Source organism: Amblyomma americanum, chromosome 7 (genome assembly GCF_052857255.1).
Source record: "Amblyomma americanum isolate KBUSLIRL-KWMA chromosome 7, ASM5285725v1, whole genome shotgun sequence".
NCBI lineage: Eukaryota > Metazoa > Arthropoda > Arachnida > Ixodida > Ixodidae > Amblyomma > Amblyomma americanum.
In genome coordinates this window covers 31,959,294-31,982,053 of record NC_135503.1, presented here as the reverse complement: position 1 = coordinate 31,982,053, position 22,760 = coordinate 31,959,294, and the positions used below count along the sequence as shown (strand labels likewise).

At 44.2% G+C, this 22,760-nt stretch overlaps 2 protein-coding genes across 3 annotated transcripts; both read left to right on the top strand.

Annotated features, from left to right (window-relative positions):
- The first annotated feature begins 394 nt into the window (after positions 1-394).
- On the top strand, positions 395-16,296 carry LOC144098804 (RCC1-like G exchanging factor-like protein). Its single transcript, XM_077631676.1, has 10 exons — positions 395-851; positions 1,380-1,512; positions 2,917-3,042; positions 5,755-5,873; positions 6,559-6,754; positions 8,192-8,262; positions 8,683-8,767; positions 9,891-10,064; positions 11,795-11,880; positions 16,070-16,296. The coding sequence occupies exons 1-10, from the start codon at positions 534-536 to the stop codon at positions 16,145-16,147; spliced, it is 1,386 nt and encodes a 461-aa protein (XP_077487802.1). The 5' UTR covers positions 395-533; the 3' UTR covers positions 16,148-16,296.
- A 2,482-nt stretch (positions 16,297-18,778) lies between these two features.
- Positions 18,779-20,200, top strand: LOC144098808 (zinc finger protein 706-like). 2 transcript variants are annotated; one of them, XM_077631684.1, is made up of 3 exons: positions 18,779-18,917; positions 19,148-19,293; positions 19,875-20,200. In XM_077631684.1, exons 2-3 carry the CDS (start codon positions 19,159-19,161, stop codon positions 19,962-19,964), a joined length of 225 nt encoding a protein of 74 aa, XP_077487810.1. In that variant the 5' UTR covers positions 18,779-18,917; positions 19,148-19,158; the 3' UTR covers positions 19,965-20,200. The 2 variants fall into 2 exon arrangements, with proteins under 2 accessions (XP_077487810.1, XP_077487811.1); XM_077631685.1 differs by having other exon boundaries at positions 18,891-19,004.
- Positions 20,201-22,760: the final 2,560 nt, after the last annotated feature.

The following is a 22,760-nucleotide window of genomic DNA, read 5'->3' as shown; positions in this document are numbered from 1 at the left end:
CAGTGCAATGAACCCTTATTTTTGAAACTTCTGTCCAGAAGACTTATCTCATTACAGTGATTTACAATAATTTTGCCTCAGGATGTCAAGCTGTTTTAAAGTTAAAAATGCCGCTGAAATTCCTAAAATGCTCTAATCATGGCCCTAATCATGTTGGCGACGTCCTCTTTTGCAAAACCGCAAAACGTACAACTTTCAGAACGCTGTAAGTTGTGCAATCAATACTTACATTTCTAAATATTTAAAATAAAATCACTTATAATAAACTTAAATATATTAATTAACTTGTGTAAAAATGTTTTTGACATTTCACATTGTTAAAATTTGTCCACAACCGTCCGATCGCAATCGTCGGCTAGCAACGCTAATATCCGTCGAAATAGCTGTCAGCCGGCCGTGCCTGTTATTTAGCGTTCGCATGCTGTCTGCTGTCGCGTGGTGCTCGTCTACGTACCACCGACAGTTATCGACAGGTAACTAGGCAGCGCGCCCCAAGAAGTGGACTTTCTCGTTGTTCTGAACTGTGCTCGGACATGAACAGCACGTCATCTTTTACTAGAGCCGTTACGATCAGACAGCTTCGGTCGCTGCTCTGCCCGTGCGGAACTTTGTCGACAAGCAGCCAACGCGGGAATCGCACCAAAGCTCGAAATGCGTTGGGCACTGACGACCACTTGCCTGTGTTTCAATACGCGACCGAGAAAACCAAGCGCCGAAAGCGTGTCTACGTGTGGGGCAGCTGCCTGACAGGCGCCCTGGGCCATGACAAACTCATTCGACCAAAACTCGGACACGCGCCGAGGCCCAGCCACAACAAGCCCTACAGACTGCCTTTCTCCGAGTTCTATCTGGTTAAGTTGACTTCATTTCAAAGCCTCGCGCTGCTGTAAATATGCCGCATTGTGTCGACGTTCACTTAGTCTGATTTGACAACTCCTTTGTTTGGACGACCTGCCTTGTGAAACTTCAGTCCGTGATTACTCTACGATAGAGCGTAGTACATGAGTATTCACAAAGCTGATTCTTGTGCCAATCAGCTGTACATATTGACGAAGGTGCTGTAGCACGAATCGACACAGGCATGGATAGGGACAAACGCAGCACTACATGATAGTTACTTCATGCGTTGCGAGTAACGGTTCCTTCTGAACCTGTCGTTGAAAAATCACCAGTGTACTTTTGTAATGATCGTTATGCTTGGTAACAAAACAGCTAAATATTGCAGTGTGCCCACAATCATAAAAAAATTAAAAAAATGAAAAAGCTTTGTGACAAGTGCACCAATCAGACTTTTTTTGTTTCACCTGCCCATTAAAATTTGTGTGCTAGTTTGTGCTGTATATACTGCACTGTGGTAATTTTATTAATCTTGCCTCTAGGTGGATGACGTGGCTTGTGGCTATGGGTTCACATTATTTTCTGCACAAGAAGACAGAGTTAAGAACCCAAATAAGGTGTATGGCACTGGCATCAACACTGATTTCCAGCTGGGCTACCAGTGTGCACGAAAAGGCAAGGTGGCTTATCTTTCATAACATCACTGCTGTATGCAAGTTATGTGCTGCTTGCTTTTAGCATAGTGCCAGCCACTGGCTTTGTCAAAAAGCTTTATTGCAACAGAACATTGCAGAAAGACACCCAACTGAGAGGTCTGCATGAAATAAGGCATGTTTTTTGCATATTCATTTAAGCTGAGCATAGCACAATTTTCTTTCTCATCATTTCATGCTAACATGTCAAAAAGTTTGCTGCATTTCATATTTCTAGCTGCTTCAATGCTGATAATGTAGGTTTATTTAGGGACTGTACTCAGTTGGAAAGCAATTAGGAAATGTGTAAGTTGATGAGGTTAATGGAAATGCACATTGAATTACTGAAGCAGTCTTGTACACATAATCAGATGGGAAAATATGACAGTATGGGTAGATAGGTAGAAATAAATAAATGGGGTCCTGCATCAGCTTTGACCAGTGAGTATTATACCAACATAGATCTGTAATAAAATGTTGCACCACTTTATTGCGCTGTTAATTAATAAAAAAATTGTGTTAATCGGTGCAGGTGCTGTACACTCAGGATAAGCTAGTGCATTCCATTCTCCAGTAATGCAAAAAACAAGACTGGGGTATGGCGTGCTGTAGCATTGCATCATCAAGCTTCACTGGGGTTGTTATGTAGTCTCAGGTAACCGAGTAAATAAATTAGCCATTCATAGTCTGCTTATAATTTATATGTGCAGAGCTCATGACTGCATAGCACAATAAGAAATCAGTTACATTAATTGACTGAGAGGCCAGCAGCATGTTACCGAGTTTTCTTAACTCTGAAATAAGGTCAAGTATGATGGTCCTGTAAAGTGAATACATGTTTAGTGTCTGGATTTCAGTTGTTTGATGGTGGAATGAATCACTAACCTGTTGATTCAAAAGTTTGGTTATAGACGGGATGGTGGCTTTTCCACCTGTTGATTAAAAAGTTTGGTCAAAGACGGGATGGCGGCTTTTCCAAGTGTTTTGTCCCTAAGAAAGCCAGACATCTGGCCAGAGGATGCTTGAACCTGTTATAGAACTTGTGGGCACCCGGTAGTACTGGAATTCGATCCGAGTCCCTCTCCCATACCAGGCAGATTCTCATTGGTAGGCTACCGCCAAGTTTGTTTCAAAAGCCTCGCGTTTGGAGCCCAGTCTGTGGGGGTTTCATAGCTATGCTTTGTCTGAGACATCACTTGCTTGTGTCCTGAAGTAACAGAATATGTCTTGACCACTTTGGAATCAAATCGTATTCTGTTCTCCCAAAAACTTATTAGAAGCGTACAAAGCAAGAAATTCGGTGTAGGTTTGTGTGGCTGTGTAAGCTTTCGGTCTTCATTTACTGCTTGAGGTGTGTACATATAACTGCTTCTCTCGTCCTCCTTAGGTCGCCCTCTGAAGGTGCTAACCGAGCCAGTGGGTATTCCGCTTCCACTGAAGAAAGACTCAACACGCATCCTGCGGGTTGCCTGTGGCCGTTCACATAGTGTGGTGCTTACTGACAATGAAGGCGGTATGTTGACTTGGACAGTCACTCAATATCTCTGCCGCAGTACCTCTGCAAAAGGTGTCCAAGCTGTAGGTCTATCTTCATGTATATTCCCTTGCTAGCACCATTGTGGAGGGATGTAGGTATGCCTGTGAATTGGTTCACTAGTTGTCCTGTCTGACTCATGTGCATGACAGTCAGACTGTTTTAAGATATTTTTAAAGCGAAAGCTTTACTACTCCCCTCCGTAGCTTCTTCGTCGTGTGTGCGAGTTTGACCTTGAACCAAGGAGAAACCACGTGATAGCTATGACGTCACTCAGCCGCTGCTGCTGTCGCAGAAACCGAGCGCTCCCCTCTGTTTCTATAGGCCGTCGGCGTTCATTGTGTTCGTTGGCGTTGGCAATGTTCTAGACTCCGATCATTTTTGAGGAAAGGAAGGGCGCAAAACTGGCTCCCTGGGTCAGTGGACGCCTCAATCGCTGGAGCTTTGAGGTAGGTAGGTGTGGTGAAAGAGAGATGTGGGCTGCATGTATTAGCACTGACAACATTGTGGCATACATGCGGCACTGCAGCAATAGGTGGTAGTGTTCATTGTGTGACAAACTTCTCACGATCAACCATTAATTTAACTGCCACCTGCCAGAGTGGCAGGGTGGGCGCGCTGCCTATCCAGTGTGCTGAATGCACTGAACGTTGCAGACACCAAGCCACGTCTACTTGCCCGAAACACCACAGCTTCCGCTCTCCAACCAGGTTTGGCAGTTGTTAAACCGCAGCTAATTTTCTTTTTGTGCAGAGAGTGATGACGAAAATGAAGTGACCCATGGTTTACATAATGCAGCTCATTAATCATTTGTTATCAAATTCTGAGTATGTCAAACCACATCATGATTCTTGGGAACATCAGTGGGTGTTAGCATAATTTTCATGCTAACTGGTTCATTGCAAACAAGCTAATGTATAGTGCATGTGTTTGTTAAGTATGTGGTCAAGGACGAATGATTATGCAGAGGAACAATTTGCTTATAACCCCTGTAACTTGGGCTTAACATCAAATGACTCCCATCTGCCGCTTTTTAGCAGGCTTTGGTGATCTGGTCTGCTCTAAAATGCGATTCTGAAGTTGTGAAAATATAGCCTCTACTACTCAGGTTGTGCCCTTTTGCATCGTGAGAACACAGTGCTTTATAACATCACAAGTAGTATAGTAACATTGAAATTTACACATAAAAGTATCGCGTTCCTTATATTCCTTGTAGAATGAATCTTCTTGTGCTGTTTCAGAATGATTGCATCCTTTCAGAGTGTATGCCAGCATCTCAGTATATATCAGTACAAAGAACTGTGAAACAAGATTCATCATCATCATCATCAAAAACCTGAATACAATTTTCCACCGTGTTTGTATGTTTATTCGATCTGTGTCACACTACATTTTCAGAGTTGGTCAGACACATGGAAACAGAGTGCCACTTTGTACTAATCAAATTTCCTTACAAGCATGGCTGTCTCTGCCTGTACTTTTAAAGAGACTCTGTGGACAACTTCATCAAATTATTGTTCGAACTAAAAATTGATTCCTTTAATGTTTTTTTCGGGAACAAAACATGAATTTATTGCTGAAAAAATTGCATTAAACAAATTTCCCATGACTCGATTCAAACTCAAGATGTCTACACCGAGGACTGGTTGCTGCCACATTGAAATGAATGGCAGTGTAGTCTAGACTCTGGGATGTGTGCATGAAGTTGGGTGTCAACACACACAGTCCACTTGTGAAATCGGCTGGTGATGTTGACATCTGTACTTTCGGTTTTGAGTCTTTTCTACCTTATAAAGGTTCCATTTTCGGTGAGCGTGGTCTCTTTGGGGCTAAAATGTCATAGTGTGTCAGCGTAGGCCAACTTTAATTTGTCCTCAATGTCTCTTTAAAATGACAGTGGAAGAAAACAGTGCCGCAGGTGTTTAATGGCAACATATGGTGCCGGGGCGCCGGAACCAGGAGTGCAGGGGGAGCAAGGGCTCCCCCTCTTTTACAGATGAGGTAGCGCGGCTCCCCTAGTCACAGGGCAACTGCTGAGCTCCAGACCACACCAGGAAATTCAGGTTTAGTATTTGCAGAAAGCGAAACGCTTGAGAGTGACACGATATTCACTTCTAGCCCCGAGATTTTCCGCCTTTTTGGATGCCTGTGACCCTGGAAAGACAGTGATTTTTCTGTAATAGCTTTGTATAGCGCCTGCATGAGCTGTCAAGGAAAATAAATGGTGACGATGATGATGCTGTTTGTGACAGCATTTTTTTCACTCCCCCAGTGCAAAAATACTTCCGACGCCACTCTTATGGTGTGTCATAAACACTGACCTAAGGAGGTGCCTTTTTGTCGACTAGCTGGTCATTCTTATTTTAATTTATTTTTGGGGAGTACACAAAATTATAACGCAAATTGTTCTCATTTGTGCCTTGCAAGTCAGTGTTGGAATCGCCTAATTTACACGACAGTTAATAGTGCGGGGATATAATTTCTTTTATGTCATCCGTCACCATTATTTTTGTGAATGGCTGTTAGGGATCTTGCTCCTTTGTTAATATTATGCGTGGCCATTTTTGTTGCTGCTGGTCATTCGCTTTCTTTGCATAACGAGTTTTGGACTTTGATGGTATTAATTGGTTGGAATGAAAAAATTATCTACTGTCTCTCATAACTTATCCCTAACCATCCTTGCGTTGGCAGTGTTCTCCTTCGGCAACAACACGTTTGGACAGTGCGGTCGACCAGTTGTGCAGGACGAGAGTCCCGAGAGCTATGCTGTGCCCCGACAGGTTCAAGGCATCCCTGGAAAAATTATTGATGTGAGTTTCAGAATTGACACAGAAAAAACTTAACATCGGATGCTCCAAGAAGCCTCTTTTGCCACCTACTTGACATGAGGAATGGCCAATTGTATGTCAACAGCAGGGAAAACAAACAAATAAATAGAAACATTAGCCAAATACTGATAAATTAGCAATTATCTCGCACATGATAAGTAAGTTTGTTGGTCGATGAACATGTAGTTTGTCATATTAAGTGGTATATGGAAAGAAGAATGAGCTGACAAAAATGTGAAGTCTAAGTGATGTGGGGAACTCTCAAGCAGCAGATCTGCACATATGTAGAGAGTAGTGGTGAAAATACTATTGTATTTAAGAATAAGAGTGACCTTTTGGATGTTGCCTAATGGCTGTGACACCTGGCTACCAAGCACAAGTTTGCAGTTTCTCTTTCAGCTCTGTTGGTAGCATTTTGCTAGAGGCGAATTGCAAAAGTGCCATGTTCTGAAATTTCAGTCCACATCAAAAAGCCCCAGGAGTTTAAGATTAATTCTGAATTTTCTATTGTGACATGCTTTATGGGCCACAGGTTACTTGGGCACATAAAAAGTAATTAAAAAGAATAACTTTATAAACAATAAACCAAAATCTTTTCAGTAACCTGCACCATATGTGTTACTCATAAAGCGGCTTCATTTCTTTCACTCCTTACTCTCCTCCAAAGGTGGTATGTGGTCAGGACCACACACTCTTCCTCACGGCTGATGGGGCGGTGTACAGCTGTGGCTGGAGTGCTGATGGCCAGACCGGGCTAGGCATTTACGGCAGCCAAGGCACGCCTGGGCTTGTCAATGGTGATCTCAGCGGTGTGCGCATTGTCAAAATTGCTGGCACTGTGGACTGTATTCTGGCTGTGTCCGGTGAGTGGCATCAGTATGCAGCCCATCATTAGCGGAAAAAAAGTTAGTGCAGCACAGGACAAAGTGGAGATGTTGGTAGTTGTGCCTTGTTCTGTGTCTTCTTTTGAGTTATTCTGTTCATCCTGTGGAGTGCTAAATTTTTCCAAGTGCACCAACTACAAGCCTAATATCAAGTTGTCACTCATCCCTTATGCAGGGCTGTTGACTGCCATCCCTTTGCAAAAAATTTTAATTAAAAAGAGCATATGTGATCATTGCCAGGAGATGTAAGCATGGTACTTGTGGGCAGCTTAGCGCCATCTGGTGACATAAAAACGCATTAAAACAAAATTAGCAGTTGTATATTTGGTATCAGTGCTGTACTCATACAAGGGATTTTGCAATTACATTTTTCCATGGTCTTGCTGCCAAGCATGTCAAACCACACCTCCACAGGTGTCTGGTGTTGCTGTGCTGCCTGAAACCACTTTTGTTTGAGTTTTGATGGTGTTTATGGGGAAATAGATTTGTAATGAATAAATGAATGGCTAAATATACTTTAATGCATTGAAAATATTATTAATCATCTTATGTAGATGGCATCATAATAACTATGAATTGTGCCACAATAATTTGTATGCTGTGACTTTTTGTAATCCTTTCTTTTTTTCAAGTATGTCTTTTTTTGTATCCTTGTTGCCAGCCATCTGTTTCACTAATGTATGACTGGTGATATGTACCTAGGTGGTGTGTACACTGGACTCTTACAAGCCCATGGCAGTCTTGATGAGCTGATGTTTTCTAGGTAGTCACCAAACAGTTGGCATAGCTTTCTTTTTTTGACTGATAAAAGCTTCGTTTTCACACATATTTTTTATCTTTCCAAATCCTGTGGAACACATAAAACAAATAAATTTCACTTTTCAAATCCTGTGGAACACCTTGTTTATTTAAGCGTATTGTACATGAACAGTCACTTGCAGGGTTGCAGTGATGTTAGGCGAGTTGCCTCGTGAGGGCTAACGCATTGTTGTTTCAATTTACCAATATTGGGGACTTTTTTTTTTTTACTTCCACTACATTGTGTGGCCCAGCACTGTGCATATTCTTGAAAGGAAGTGCACGAACTTCTAGATTGTTTGCTGCGACTACCTTGTAAAAGTAGTACACAAAGTTGTACTTCCCGGAACACAGTTGAAAGCAGTTGGTTTCGTTAGTTTCCAGTTAGATGCAGTTGGTTTCCAATTGGTTTCCAATTGGTTTACTGTCAGTCTTAATTGGGCCTTTAGATTATCCAGTTGATCTTTTTTGATTGGACAGCTTTGTGATTTAAGTCCGAATTGCAGCATTGGCTTTCTTACGATTGTGTGCTTATCAATGCTGTGGGATCGACACAGCTGGCTGTAAACGTTGCATGAATGAAAATGTTTCACCGTGGCCTCTGTGATTGTCTTGCAGACTCTGGTGATCTGTTCGGGTGGGGCAATTCAGAGTATGGTCAGTTTGGAAGGCAGACAGATGAAAAGCAGGTTGGTATCTCAGCATTGGGAATGTGTCATCTTTCATGCTGCACTTATCTCTTTCTCTTTTGCCTTTTTGAGAACACTAGTATATCAAAGAACAGTGCAGTAGACACAGTTGCCATTGTATAGTATGTGTTTTTATTGTGTACAATTGCTTTTTTGGCGTCTTGCTGGTGACAGCGCAGTGTTTCCACCAGCAAACAATGATCTTTATGCAAGTTAGCTCCAGCTAATGTAAGAAACAGTTCTGCCTGCTGAACTAACTAACTAGCTGCGTTTTATACACTTGCAATTATTTTTTTCTGGTTTAGCTGTCTAGTGTTTTCTTTTTGTATTTTCTGTGAAAAGTATTTTGAGGAGTCCATTGGCACTAGCATTAATAGTCTTTGGCTATATCAACTATTTCTGTGAAAACTATTTTTGCAGATGTGCTATGCAAGACATTTGAACTTCCCGTATGGAAAAGTTAAGGCTGTCGCCAGTGGTGGAACCATGTGTGGAGTGGTCACAGGTTAGTTACATATCTTGGCAATTGTATTGTCATTGTGCTGGGTAAAGATTAGTTCCGGATTTCCCTGCGTGGTTGGTAACTGCTACAGTTTGTTCATTAGTGTGTGTACTATAGATGTGAGGGATACTATTTGCATGAGTATGTTTGCAGGAAGTCTCAAAAGCACTTTGAAGTGCTGGTGTCAGCTGTGTGCATTATTCAATTTTCATTGTTTGTTTATCATTTTTGTTTGCGCATTTGCTTACAAGGCTTTTTGCCTAGAAAATGCACGACACACTATATCGCATTGCTGAGTTACAAGACAGAATCTGTTATTTTTTTCTCACATGCATCTAAGTATGAGTAACTTGGGCATTAACAGTAACACCTTGATATAACGAACACGGACACTACGAATTGTTAGCTATATCAACTCTTCGTAAATGTCTTTAACAAAGATATGCAGTTCTTCGTCATCATCGTCATCAGCCTGACTACACCCACTGCAGGGCAAAGGCCTCTCCCATATCTCTCCTATTAACCCTGTCCTTCGCCAGCCGCATCCACCCTGCCTGCAAATTTCTTAACCTCATCCACCCACCTAACCTTCTGCCGCCCCCTGCTACACTTACTTTCTCTTGGAATATCTCCAACTCTCTCCAGTGCCAAGCGCTTCCCACTCGAATGGCAGGCCTGCAGCTTTCATCACAGTACACAAGTTACTTGTGGCGATGTGGCAAGCAGTCGCGCCAAGGCTCATGCTTTTATCTAGCACTATTGTTCTTATCTCGCACTCGCCAACAGCACCATGGCAGATGCAGCATATGGCAGTACGGAGGGTTAGTAGCCCAGCGGTTAGTAGCCCGCCACCATTGGGCGGTAGCGATGCTGTGCGGGGAAGGCAACCGTACTGGCGCTTGGTTTTTGCGGCCTCATTATGTGCTTTTGTTTTAAACAGTGCTCCTGCTCCCCATCTATTGTTGTGCTTTACTTCCTAGACCCACCACTAATTTTAAGTGTTAATCTTATTTGATTTAACCTGGCTGATGTGCACAATTAAATTTATATATTTAATGAAATGAACCACAACACGTGTTTCTGCTAGTTCATTACAGATGTGCATGTTATCGTTCTCTGTTTGCAGAGAGTGGTGACGTCTATGTGTGGGGATATGGCCTGCTTGGCCTGGGACCTGAGGTGTCAGTTAAAACCCACCCAACATTACTGCCTAGGCCACTGTTTGGGGCAAATCGCTTCGCCCCGGACATCCATGTCGTCGACCTCTTGGGTGGCCTGAACCACTTCGCAGCTTTGAATAGTATGTCGCCTTTTTGTTCTTTGCTGGGCCCATCAAGGGCATCTTCTTAGCCAGCAGTTTGTGGACACTTGAAACTTACTAACTGCTTTATTTATGACAAAAACACCCACATGCTTCCACGTTTTTCTGGGCCTCCTTCTCCAGCCATGGCCTTCTTTGCAGTCCGGCAGTACGCCTAGGTGGCGCCAGCTTTCATGTAGCAATGCTATAGCCTGTTTGTAACTTTTCACCTCATCTGCTTGATGATACTAGTATCGGTCTATAGCCAAATATTGTTCCATGTGAACCCTTGTTATGGTAACCAAGTGCATGAAAAGGATGTCGTGGAGCACCTGTGCATAGTGCAGAACAGAGAGATTCCATGAAGTCAGTCAGTCAGAACAGGAAGTGATGTCTTTTATTGGCTCGCCAGAAACCGAATGTTGTTCGTAAATGAAGCAGGCAAAGGAGGTGAGGTGCACGGCCAGCTGGAGACTGCAGTGCGTTGCTCCCTTCCACCATCTACTCTATTGCAGTGCTGTGGCAGAGGAGTGAGTGACAAAAATGTCAACATCCGAGCCAGTTGACACATTCGTGGACAGAGCTTGGTCACTGCCTGTGATCTTTACTTCAGTATGAAAGCACTACTTCATGGGGACAAAACCAATCAAGAAACTTGCGACATCTCTTTTTATTGGTCCTGACAGAAAAATATTTAAAAGAAAACAGCATAAAAGAAAAAGAGAGGGAGCCCGGATCAGCATTGCTTTGCCAGGCTTAAAGCCAATTCAAGAGACATGAAAACGAGCAGAAATAAATATTGCCGCGACTGGGCTTCAAACCCGCGGTGGTGTGAACAGATCAGCTTGACTATCCACCGCATGAGAGCACTATGCTATCGCCGCTGCTGATCACACCTCATGCTAAACTGCAACACTCTCTCACGCTGTGCATTCCAAACCGTTATCTTCCTCAACTTTCATCCGCGGCACGAGCAGATCAGATCAGATCAGCTTAACCTCGATCAGAGCTTAACCTTAGTCTGATATTGTTGCCATATATGCCGACAACCCAGCAAAGCAAAACCATGAGCCAACCAGTCTAAACACATGCTTTCGCAAGTCTGCTCTGCTTAACTACCTTAAAACCCTGTTTTTTTCTTGTTCGCTCCATTGTATGGGTTGAGAGAGAAAGAGTGAAGGATCATATTTAATCGCCAATACCTCTGGTGCTGCATAAGCTAGATTGAAAATTTTTGTGCGAGGATGATGTGTGATTCAATGTTTATCAATCTTCCGCTTTTCTTAATCTAACTGCACATTATCGCACGGACCATTTAGGAGGCTCATTTCTCAGCCAAGCATTCTTGTCTTTCCTTTTCTTACCATGCTTTGCTTTAACTCTTTCTGTTCCAAGCAACAATGAGGATCATGGTAATGCATTGCCCGAGTGCAGTGAATTTCAAGGCATTGTTTAACAGCAAACTGAAATACTACTTTGTATCAATAAGAGCTGACAGAAAAAAATGTAGAGAGTGTGCCAAGTTATGACTGTAAGGTACTGCCAGTGTTTGGTGTTAAAGCAAAAACATGATAAGAACAAGAGAATAAGTAGGACAAGATATGCTTGTGTGTATATATGTGTACTATTTCTCTCATTCCTGTTAAATTTGCGCCATGGAGTGCCTGATATTTAAAAACACAGTGTGTGTGTACATTGAAAGTACTGAAAGTGCAATTTCTTCACTGCAGACAAGGGGGAACTGTACACATGGGGGAAGAACAACAATGGCTGCCTTGGTCTTGGTCACACAATGGATCAATATTTTCCATTCAGGGTAAGTTGTAAACAGCCTTTTAAAAATAAAATCAACGGGTGAAACTTGTTTTTGTGCCTTCCAAGGCATCTCTTTGTAGGTGGTTGCCTTCGTTTCAGTGAGTGCTAAACCAGCACTTTCAAAGTAGCGGTTACATACTATGTGTTATTTTTCCTGTCATCCCAGTGGGCTTTTAGACTTTCAGTTAAGAACTGTGCAAGTTCATGAAGGACAGAACAATGATATACAGGGGCTTACGTTTTTATGTGCCGGATTTTTAAAAATTCCTATGCGCAAAATACCGGCCTAATCGAGTACAAACACCGCTCACAAGGTAGAATATTATTGCCTAAGTTGTTTGAGATCTAAATTAACATCAGCACTTGCCTGTATTTGGTGGGATTAGCGAGAAACTGCTTTCGGCTACGAGTGCAGTTTTCGCAGACGCGAGCCAAGCAGCCGGTCTCGCAGGCTGCGCCATCTACCGGACGGCGATGCGAACGTCTCGGCTCGGTGGGTGGGAGAGAATCGCGCTCTCTTTGAAGATGGGGTTCGTCTGCCCGCCGAAGTTACACCAACGCTGCACACACTAATAACTAATAAGTCGTCGCTTGTGAGTTTCATGTTCATTTGGGTGTCGTCTGCTTTCGACAGTTGGTCTGTTCCGACGACTTGTTTTGTTCTATCCGTGTGGGAAAGACTAACCATTTTATGTTCTGTTTGTTACGTATCATTTTCTGACAAGTGTGGTGATATGCCGTCGTACTCATCGAATGAGAAGGCAATAGCTGTGTCGTGGCTCCTCAAATCCGGCTCAATTCACTGCGTGCACACCAAATTCAAAGCAAAATTTCACCGGCGTCGTCCTCCTTCTGGAAAGGCTGTACTGAGATGAAAAAAAACCTTCAAAGAAAAAGGCAGTCTCGAGAGAAAGAAGAGATCCGACAAAGGCAAAACGAATCGCACCATTGCTGATGCCCTTGAAGGGGCATTTTCTTCTGATCCGCAGTTGTCCTGCAAGCGCGCTGCTCTGTTGTTTGGAGTATTGCCGGCAACTGTTAGTCGTGCACTGAAAAGGAGGGGCTACTATCCATACAGAATGCGAGCCGTGCAAGATCTGTCGGAGGATGACTAGGACCGTCGCCTTGCCTTCTATTGAGCGGAGCAACAAATGATAGCCGCCGGTGGGCACCTCCAGTTTTTGTTTTCAGATGAAGCCAGTTTTCATCTCGACGGCCGAGTAAACAAACAAAATACAAGATTTTGGGCACAGAGCAGCCGGAGATTTTTTTCCACAAGGAATGCTCAGTCTCCACGGACCGTAGTTTGGTGTGGACTGTGGAGAGAAGGACTCGTGGGTCCTTTTTTTTTCGAAGAGGCAGTCACTGCAGAGTCGTATCTAGATATGCTGCAGAGTAAAAACCTTCCATAATTAGAGGAGACACACATGCAGAGAGAGGTCTGCGTATTTCAGCAGGATGGGGCTCCCGCTCACTACGCTACACTTGTCTGGGACTGGCTTGACAAAACTTTCCCGAACAAGTGGATGGGATGAAGCTTGTCCAATATGCGATGGCCTCCCCGTTCGCCTGATTTAACTTCGTGCGACTTTTTTCTATGGGGGTATTTGAAAAGCCGTGTGTACAGCCGTGGTCGAGTACCAAACCGTACCGAACTCAAGCAATGCATTGAGAACGCGTGCTCAGAAGTCACGGACCGCATGGGGGCATCAGTCTTCAGAGCATATGAAGAAAGGTTACAACGATGTATTGACGCCGCAGGAGGGCACTTCGAAGTATATGCGCAGCTTCCTGCGACCTAAGGTGTGTCCTTTTCAAACTGTGGAGTGTCATCCACGCAACATCAGAGCACTTTGAAGCGAAATGCATGAGTGCCCATGTGAAATGAGGTGAAATGCACGTAACAGCGTGTTAAAGAACCTTGGATGCTGGAAACTATTCCGCAGCTTTGCACTACAATGTCTTTCGTAGTCCGGGTGCAGCTTACAGACATTGAACCACAAAAACTATAAGTTATCACACAAACGACACCCAAATGAACTTGAAACTCACAAGCGACGACTTATCAGTTATTAGTGTGTGCAATGTCGTTGGTGTAACATTTTCGCTGCGGAATTTAGTAGCAGAAGCAGCGATGTTCCTTTTGACATTAATTCCGGCGGGCAGACGAATCCCATCTTCGAAGAGAGCGTGATTCTCTCCCACCCACCGAGCCGAGACGCTTGCATCGCCGTCCGGTAGATGGTGCAGCCTGTGAGACCAGCTGCTTGGCTCGCGTCTGCAAAAATTGTACTCGTAGCCAAAAGCAGTTTCTCGCTAATCCCACCAAATACAGGCAAGTACCAATGTTTATTTAGATCTCAAACAACTTGGGCAATAATATTCTACCTTGTGAGCGGTGTTTGTACTCGATTAGGTCTGTATTTTGCACACAGCAATTTTTTAAAATCCGGGATATAAAAACGTAAGTCCCTGTGTATATATATATTAGTGTTTAATCATCATTCACTAAAAGATTGTAGATGGGCCAAGTTAGTTGTGAGGACAGGATTAATTGGAGAGGCATGGGAGAGGCTTTTCCCGTGCAGTGGATGTAGTCAGGCTGATGATGATGCTCTCTACATAGCATTCCTCATAGTCTGTGACAGATTTTAATGTGATAGCACTAGAGCTGTCGTCACAGCAGAACCCTGATTGGTCGAGACAGTGGTGGTGTCACATGTGTCTTGTGACTGCCCAAGGACCAATCACAACGTGCTGCCAAATTTGAGGGGAGCTGGGGGGCCGCGACAGTATCCATATTGCTGCCAGAGAGGTCAAGTGTAGCTGGGTGTGTCAGAGTGTCAGGTGGGTAGAGGACATAATAAATAAATAAAACACTTTATGGCTCAGAGTGGGATTTGAGCCCACAGCGGTGTGAACAGATCAGCTCCTCAAACCACTGCATTAGAGGCCATCACTGCAGCCAAACATCCTATGTGTTTAACTGCTAGTCTAATGCATTGCCCTCTTAAGGGGACTTAAGCAGCCTCATAATTTTTAGCATGATAGAGATTCAGTAATGGATGCACTGAATGAAAGTAAACATAGTTTTTCGGGTCAGCTTTCCTTGAAATGTGAAGATAGACCACTTTTCCGATTTTGTGAAAAATTGCAAACCTTAGTTACTAATGGAAGGGAGACTAGATATCTTTGCATGACATTATGCAGTGCTGTATACAAGCTTAGTTAGAGCAACTGCTGTGCCTTGCTTCTGCACCTATTATCTATTCATATGCATTATCTCAATAAACCTGGGGACCAGAATAAAAGCTGAAGGTATCAAATGGTGCGGCAGTCGACGCTCAGCGCAAGGCAGTCATTACACAACCTACTCACCATGGCAAGTCTTGCCTTTTGAAGTTGAGCAGGCAGGGATTGGTAACTACCGTTACTGAGCATTGTTAAAAAGAGAATAGTATACTGAGTGTTAGAAACAAGTGAAAGTGATGCACTGTTTATAGTCGACTACTTGGAAGTAGTGCATTGAGAACAATGCATTTACTTAATTAGTGTCCAGGTGTCTGTACCAGTTATTGTATGGTGTACTATTTGAGCCATTTTGCATATTCCTTGCTAGTTCAGTGTAATCGTGTAAAGTCATTCATAAGTGGTGGCAAGAGTGCGGCATGGTTGGATGGTGTCTCACAAGAAAGAAAAGATTGTTCAAAATTGCTGTGCTGGTTCTTTTTGACCTACGACAGCATTATAGAATTCATTTCAGGGTGTACAGTGTGGTAAAACTGAGATGCATTGAACCTCTGAAGATTTCTGCTGGAATCCTAGCACATTCAGTAAATGCAGAGAAATGTTTTTTTTTAATTGTTACTTCAATCCTGAATGCATGACGTAAGGTCAGTGACCCAGCAGCCTGGTGCTTTCCGCTGTGCACATATTTTAAAATCCAGATGCGCCTCACCTGTAGTCGCATTGAATGAAGGAGTTAAGCTGATTCTGAAGCAATAGGCTCCTTACAAGATTCTTCGAAATTTGTTCGTATTTTCTTTCAATTGTATTCATTAGGGTTCTTTTAATTATGAACCGCCTTCAACTGATGTGTTAACGAATACTGCTTGGTTGTTTGTAGTTAGCATTTCTGTTTGCTATAACTGCTCATAAGTGTTGTCTGTCTTCTTTCTTCTCCTTTGCAGGTTAGCCTCACAACACAGATCCTGAAGGTCAGCTGCGGTGTGGACCATACTGCTGTGTTGTGCCAATCTTTCTGCTGATAGTGCCATTATGACTTTTGAGTGTAGTGTATAGTAAGCAGACTTCAAGTGACTGGTGGTTATTACTTGTGAGACAGTGATGACACAGTGCCCTGCAGAAATTTTTAATTGTGACACTTGCAAGAAATAATAAAAGTGCAAATCATTAAGTGCATTGTTTCCTGAACAATAAAGAGGGGTCGTAACCATTGAAAATAATCAGTATTAAATGAGTTATATTTAAACGTGCGTCAACGAGAACTGCATGAACAAAAATTGTATGCAAAACATTTCATCACTTAGCGCCATAGATGTGATGTATATTGGAGTCAAAAACTTGCATTAGTTCTGACTTTGTTTATCCATGCTTTTTGCATCTCAAGTTTTTCAACTATCAAGGCATAAAAGATAGTTATTTCAAGGCATAAGTGCATTCTGCATGTTACTTCTGGCCAATTCACACTAGTAGACCTCTCCCTGTTTGCAAACAATGTGATGTCAAAGAGCTTGGCCTGGTGGCAAAATTGCCCATTTTGGCCCCTGCAACGGTGTTGCATGTGTCATGCATTTCCCCAACACCTTTCTTCTCGCGGTTAGGGCCACCTTGGCACCAGCTGCTGCACCAGCTGCCTGGAGCCAAATGATTTGCCTGCCAGACCAGCCTTGCCTACACAGCTGACGAAGGCTGGGTAAAGTCTGTCTGTGCTAGTGGACGTCTCTGCCTTCTCTTTCACTGTATTCTTGTCTTCTCCAGAAGCAAGCCTGTTTTTGAAGAACATTACATGCACAGGAGCCAGGAATAGTCATCAGCATCATTAGCCCGACTACACCTACTGCAGGGAATAGGCCTCTCTTATATCTCTGCAATTAACCCTGCCCTGTGCAAGCTGCGGCCACCCTATCCCCGCCCACCTATCTTTCTGCTGCCCCCTGCAACACTTGCCTTTTCTTGGAATCCAGTCTGTTACCCTTAAGGGCTATCGGTTATCTTGCCTTTGCATTTCATGCCCCGCCCAAGTTCATTTCTTCCTCTTGATTTCAACTGGAATGTCATTAACCTGTGTTCGTTGCCTGACCCACTCTGGCCTAAACTTAGACCTATCATTTTCCTTTCCATATCCGGAGGATAGTGTCTCTTTAGCTAAAAGTTAAAAAAAAAAATCTCATCTGTTACATTGAACGAACTATAATTCTTGTTTATTTTACAACACGATGCTTGCTTGTCTTGTGCACAAAGTAAACAATTTAGCTGTGCATTGGGACAGGGCAAAATTGTTTGAAACTGGACATGCATATCTTGAACATTTAAACATGACTGTTTCCATTACAGACTTAAAGGTGATTGCTTCAATTTTTCTTGCGCTAGAAATTGCGAATGTGGCGCCTTACCGTCTACTTTGTTACATGCAATATAAATAGTGTGCGTACACTAGGAGCTAGGGCATACACTTCATTTTAATATATGGCTTCGTCATAGCAAAACGGAACTAAAATTTTTATTCTCATAGCAAAAAGAATACTGTTACTCTGCATTCGCTGTCACTCAAAATGATTTTCCACTCACCATGCAGAATTCTGCACTTGCACGTGTCCCTTCAGGTGAGTATAATTTGTTTTCAATGCATAAGTTACGCAAGGCTGAATGAACTACGGAGTCCACGTTTTCTGCCTCACCATGCACAAGCTCGTGACAGAATATTTAATCCGAATATGTGGAAGTACATGTCATCATTCGATACCTAATGTCGTTTTGAACGAATGTCATTCGATGGGAATGACATTAAATTTGCCGTGTGGCAGGGGTATTATAGAGCAGCTCCCCCAAACTGGACGTCGGTACGTGTAGACTGAACGATTGAGCGGAGCGTCACAGCGAAAATTTCCAACTTGTTGGTACACTATAGTTGGAACCTCGTTACCACGACGAAATGAACATGAAAATTTGTTTTGGGGGAAAGGAAAAGGCGCAGTATCAGTCGCACCTGAACCGCGCCGTTAGGGAAGGGATAAAGGAGGGAGTGAAAGAAGAGGTGCCGTAGTGGAGGGCTCCGGTATAATTTCGACCACCTGGGGATCTTTAACGTGTACTGACATCGCACAGCACACGGTCGCTTTAGCGTTTCGCCTCCATCGAAACGCAGCCGCCGCGGTCGGGTTCAAAACATGTTTTTGCACCGTGGGGGCAGGATTCGCTAGCGTTTTCGCTTGCATGTGAAGCAGGCTTTACACCATTTCTGCCATCTGCTTCACGCGATGAACTAGACCCGACCAGTTTGCGCTATCTGCCTTTTACCAGACTCGTGCTAAATCAGACTGCAAGACGGGCTCCCATATCTGGCTTCTTGCATTATGCTGTCAAATATTAAAATACTGGCCGGTCGTGACAGTCAAACCACTGTTACTGCCTGCTACGTCAGCTTTTCCACAGCCTATGCAATGAAAGTGACTTCAGGGTTCCAGCACTCATATAGTATGAGCGGTATGAGCAAAGTCCATGGTATGAGCAGCGCATGAGGCATAAGGTTGTTATTGCTGTAGCAACATGCGGCTTCGTTTTTGGCTAACGCGGCAAACGGAGCTCGAGGTGAAGACAAATCCCGCGGAATGTCACGAGACGAGAATGCGCGAGAAACACCCCGCACGCGCCCAGCGGCAGTGGCCAGTAGTTACGCACAGCGTCGCAGGTAGTCTCCAGTGGGCAAAAAATAGTACCCAGGAGGCAGCGGCGCCGAAGAAGAGTACCGCGCAGGCTTCGTCAATTCCTTTTTCCGTTGCCGTCGGTGACGTAAAGGTGCGTGCTAGGCCTTCCTCTGTTACCTTGCTGGCGTTTTGGGTGCTATCTTGGAGCGATTGTCGAGAGTGAGACTGCTCAGTTAAGGTCTGTTCCAGGAACGTTCGATGGACGGGCAACGCCATGCGTCGGACCTCGTCGTTCCGTGTGGCGTGCTTGTTGCAACTCGGCGCCGTTTCTGCCACGCTGTCCCTGTCGTGAACGCTGCCTTTTCTCCTTCTGTGACGCAGGTTTTGCAACAATGGCTCGCGGACAGCAGAAAATTCAGTCACAACAGAAGGCGGCGAAGAAGATGGAACAGCAGAAGAAGCAGCAAAATCACGACCAGAAGGCCGCGGCTGCCAAGGCCCTTGTTCACACCTGCACCGTGTGCAAGGTAGGTACACACATACAAAAAAGGTCGTTGGCCTTACGTTTGAGCCATGTGGGTTAGCGGGTCACGAAGTGATGAGCCGCTGCGCGAAGATGGCCGCTTCCGCAACGTTCCTTTCGAGCTGCGCGTAGTGCGCTTCCCTGACCTCGCGGCACTCCCGCCCTGCTGCGGCATGAAGCAGTCCGAGGAGAGGAAATAATGGATGTGGCGAGGATATGATTTGGCTATCCTGTGATCAGCTGGCACGCACCCAACCGTGCTGTCAAAAACTGAGGCGCTTTGGAAGCCTGCGTGCGCGACCTGACAGTTTCGTTTGCCCGTCGAAGCACTGCTGTCGTAACCACGCTGTGTGGTAATTACTGTGGCCTTTGCGCGAATCGAACGTCTTGCGCCTAATGTACTTTCGCCTCCGTTGCGTTTTACATACGGAACTATTGCTTCGTTTCAAAAGCGCAAATGGGTAGTCGCAAGACGCCAGTTGTGCTAATGCGCAGCTTATTTCGCAATCGCAACTTAACCTTGTGCGTTTAATCCTGTCCTCTTGAAAACATCACCTCACACCGTTGTCCATTTGGCTCTGTCAGGCTCAGATGCCGGACCCGAAGACTTACAAGCAGCACTTCGAAAACAAGCACCCAAAGAATACCCTGCCGAGTGACCTGGAGGGAGTCTGAACTGAAGATCCTGCCAAGCAAACCACGGTAGTGGCAACCTGAAGGTGAATGTGTGCTGAGGGAAATACCTTCATGGACTTGCCACCACATTTTTTACACATCAGCACCTCCTTGTACAGCCTTATTACGCCCCGCAAAAAATGAAAATGAGTTGAAGCCTTTGAAATAAAGGCCGCCCGGCTTTTCAGATGAGATGGGATGATTGGTCCTGATATAAAAGTTTTGCTACAGAATAAGTTTTGTGTGTCAATGTCTGCCACCTAAAGGAATGCATAGCTGGCAGCTTAAGGTGTGTATTTAATGCACGATGTCATGAATAGTGTTATAGATTCACCGCAGCGGTGACCTAGTCGTTTCAGAATCCGCCTCACATGCGGGAGGTGCGAGGTTCGATCCCCAGTGCCGCCGGGTACCCACCGGTGATACAAGTACAAGCTTTCCCAGCATGGTGCTCGGCTTCTTTAGGGTGAAATGCTTGGGAAATGGGTCTGACGTCTGGGTCTGACGTGTTTTCTTCACCTTGAGGCGAAGAAAACACCTTGTGTCATGGCACTCTTTGGCCACAGAAGCCCTTGTGGCATAAAAATTCATCATCATATTTTACTCACAAGATAGTGGCTGCTTGCATTATTGCACGCCGCTGTCATAAAACGGTAGTGTGGCCACTGCAAAGAGTATCAACTCCATCATGCACTACTTCCGCAGTCTATGGGTTGCGCAAGCCGCATGTCATTGCACTAGCCAATTTGCAGTGTTATGCAATCCCAAACTACAGTTGTCTGCATTCTGAATGAACAGTATGCTACTAACAAAGTCTTCATTAGTTTTTTTCTTGCGCACTATTATGACATTTGCTGTGGTGTCCAGCTGCTGAGCACAAGGACATCTGAGTGAGTCCTGGCCGCAGTGGCCGGATTTCGATGGGGGCGCAGCGTCAACACGCCTGTGTGCTGTGCAATGTCAGCAGATTACAGCCATAGGGGGTCAAAGTTAATCCGGAACCCTCCACTACAGCGTCTTGCAGGCCACATGCCAAAATACTTTCATTTTTACTGAATCTATTTATTGCACCAACATGCAATAAATGGATAGATTCATCTGCTCGTAAACCAGTGAAACTAATAGGTGTTATGTATGATTGTAGGATATTACGAACTTTGTGCAGCATGGTAGTGTTATTGCACAGTTCATGAATCGGTCAAGAGTCTGTGTGCAGTGGATCCCTTGCCTGCTTACACCAGTCCAGAAAGAAAACCATGTAAACATTTGTCTCGAGTGGAAATGGTGTTTAGAAGAGGAAGGTGAAGGCAGGTGGAAGACCATTATTACTCTAGATGAGACCTGGGTATGATGAAGTGCCAAAGTACTAGTGGATTGAAAAAGGGCAGCCTCGGCCAATGCAGGCTAAGGTGCAAAGCTTGACAGACAAGGCAATAGTAATTGGATTTTTCGACCACATGGGAATGGTCTACACCCATACGTTTCCTACACACCAGAAAGCAAACACGGAGTATGACAGAGGTACTTTGGAGACACTAAAGAGGGAACATGTGTTGTGAAAAAGGCCCAAGCATGTGGGAAATCTGAAAATGTGTGCCACGGCAGTGTAAGGGCTCATGTTGCAAACACTGTGACCGAATTTCCTGCTTGGAAAAACATTGAAACAATGCCTCACCCACCCTACAGTCCTGACCTGGCCACTTTCAACTTTTGTACCCCACGAAAAAAAAACAGGGAATTAAAGGGAAGTCATTTCGATACGGAGTAGAATGCAATCAAGGCTTTGGAGACTTCTTTCATGCAGATGACAAAAAATAGCCTCACCTATGTTTTCCAGTCATATGGGAACTATTGGAACGTGTGCATTTTGCTCAACAAATAGTACTTTGAAAGTAATAAATGTTCTGATGAGTAATTTTCAGAAATATAAATATTTTAGAGAATCGGTCTCATTCTTAATTGAATAACCCTCGTAGGGCAGTGCACAGTATGGGCGTGTGACCTTTAAATACTATAGACACCTAATTTTAGTGGCGTATATTGTTTCAAATGATGAATTGGACATTAGAATACATGGATCACTGCACTAGTTGCTTATGGCCGCTAAATTTGTAATTGAATTTCTTTTCTCATGCTGTACATCGCCACGGTGGCTGAGTGTGTATGGCGCTCGGCTGCTGGCTTGAAAGACGCAGGTTCGATCCCGGCCGCGGCGGTTGAATTTCGTAGAAGCCCGTGTACTGTGCGATGTCAGTTAAAAGAATTCCAGGTGGTCGGAATTTCCGGAGACTTTCACTATGGCGTCTCTCATAGCCTGAGTCACTTGGGAAGGTAAACTCGCATAAACCATAAACCTTTTCTCATGCCGTTTCGGTTTTATCAACCCAACAATGGCTGAATTGTAGTTCGCCTTTAGGTCATCGCGTGTGGCACAAAAAGAATGCAATATCCTTGTCAGACCGGAGCAAAAGTTCGACCTGACAGCGTTAATCCAAATACATACAGTCGAGCCCACTTATAACAAACCTGACGGCCACGCTAAGTGGACTAGTCGTATAACAGGTAAAAATACTGAGGCCGCCAAAAGTGGCGTCTATTTCTTATAAAACTGCTTTATATGCGCCTACTTCTTCAAAGCAGAGCCTGCCACAGCTCTTTCGAGGCTATCCAGGGCAGCCTTTCAATCCTCGCCGAGACCCTTGCTGCCAACCATCATATTTAGGGACGGGATATAACTAATGATGGTTTAAGCATCCTCGAAAGCTGGTGGCAGGTCGGCCACATAAATTAATTCCT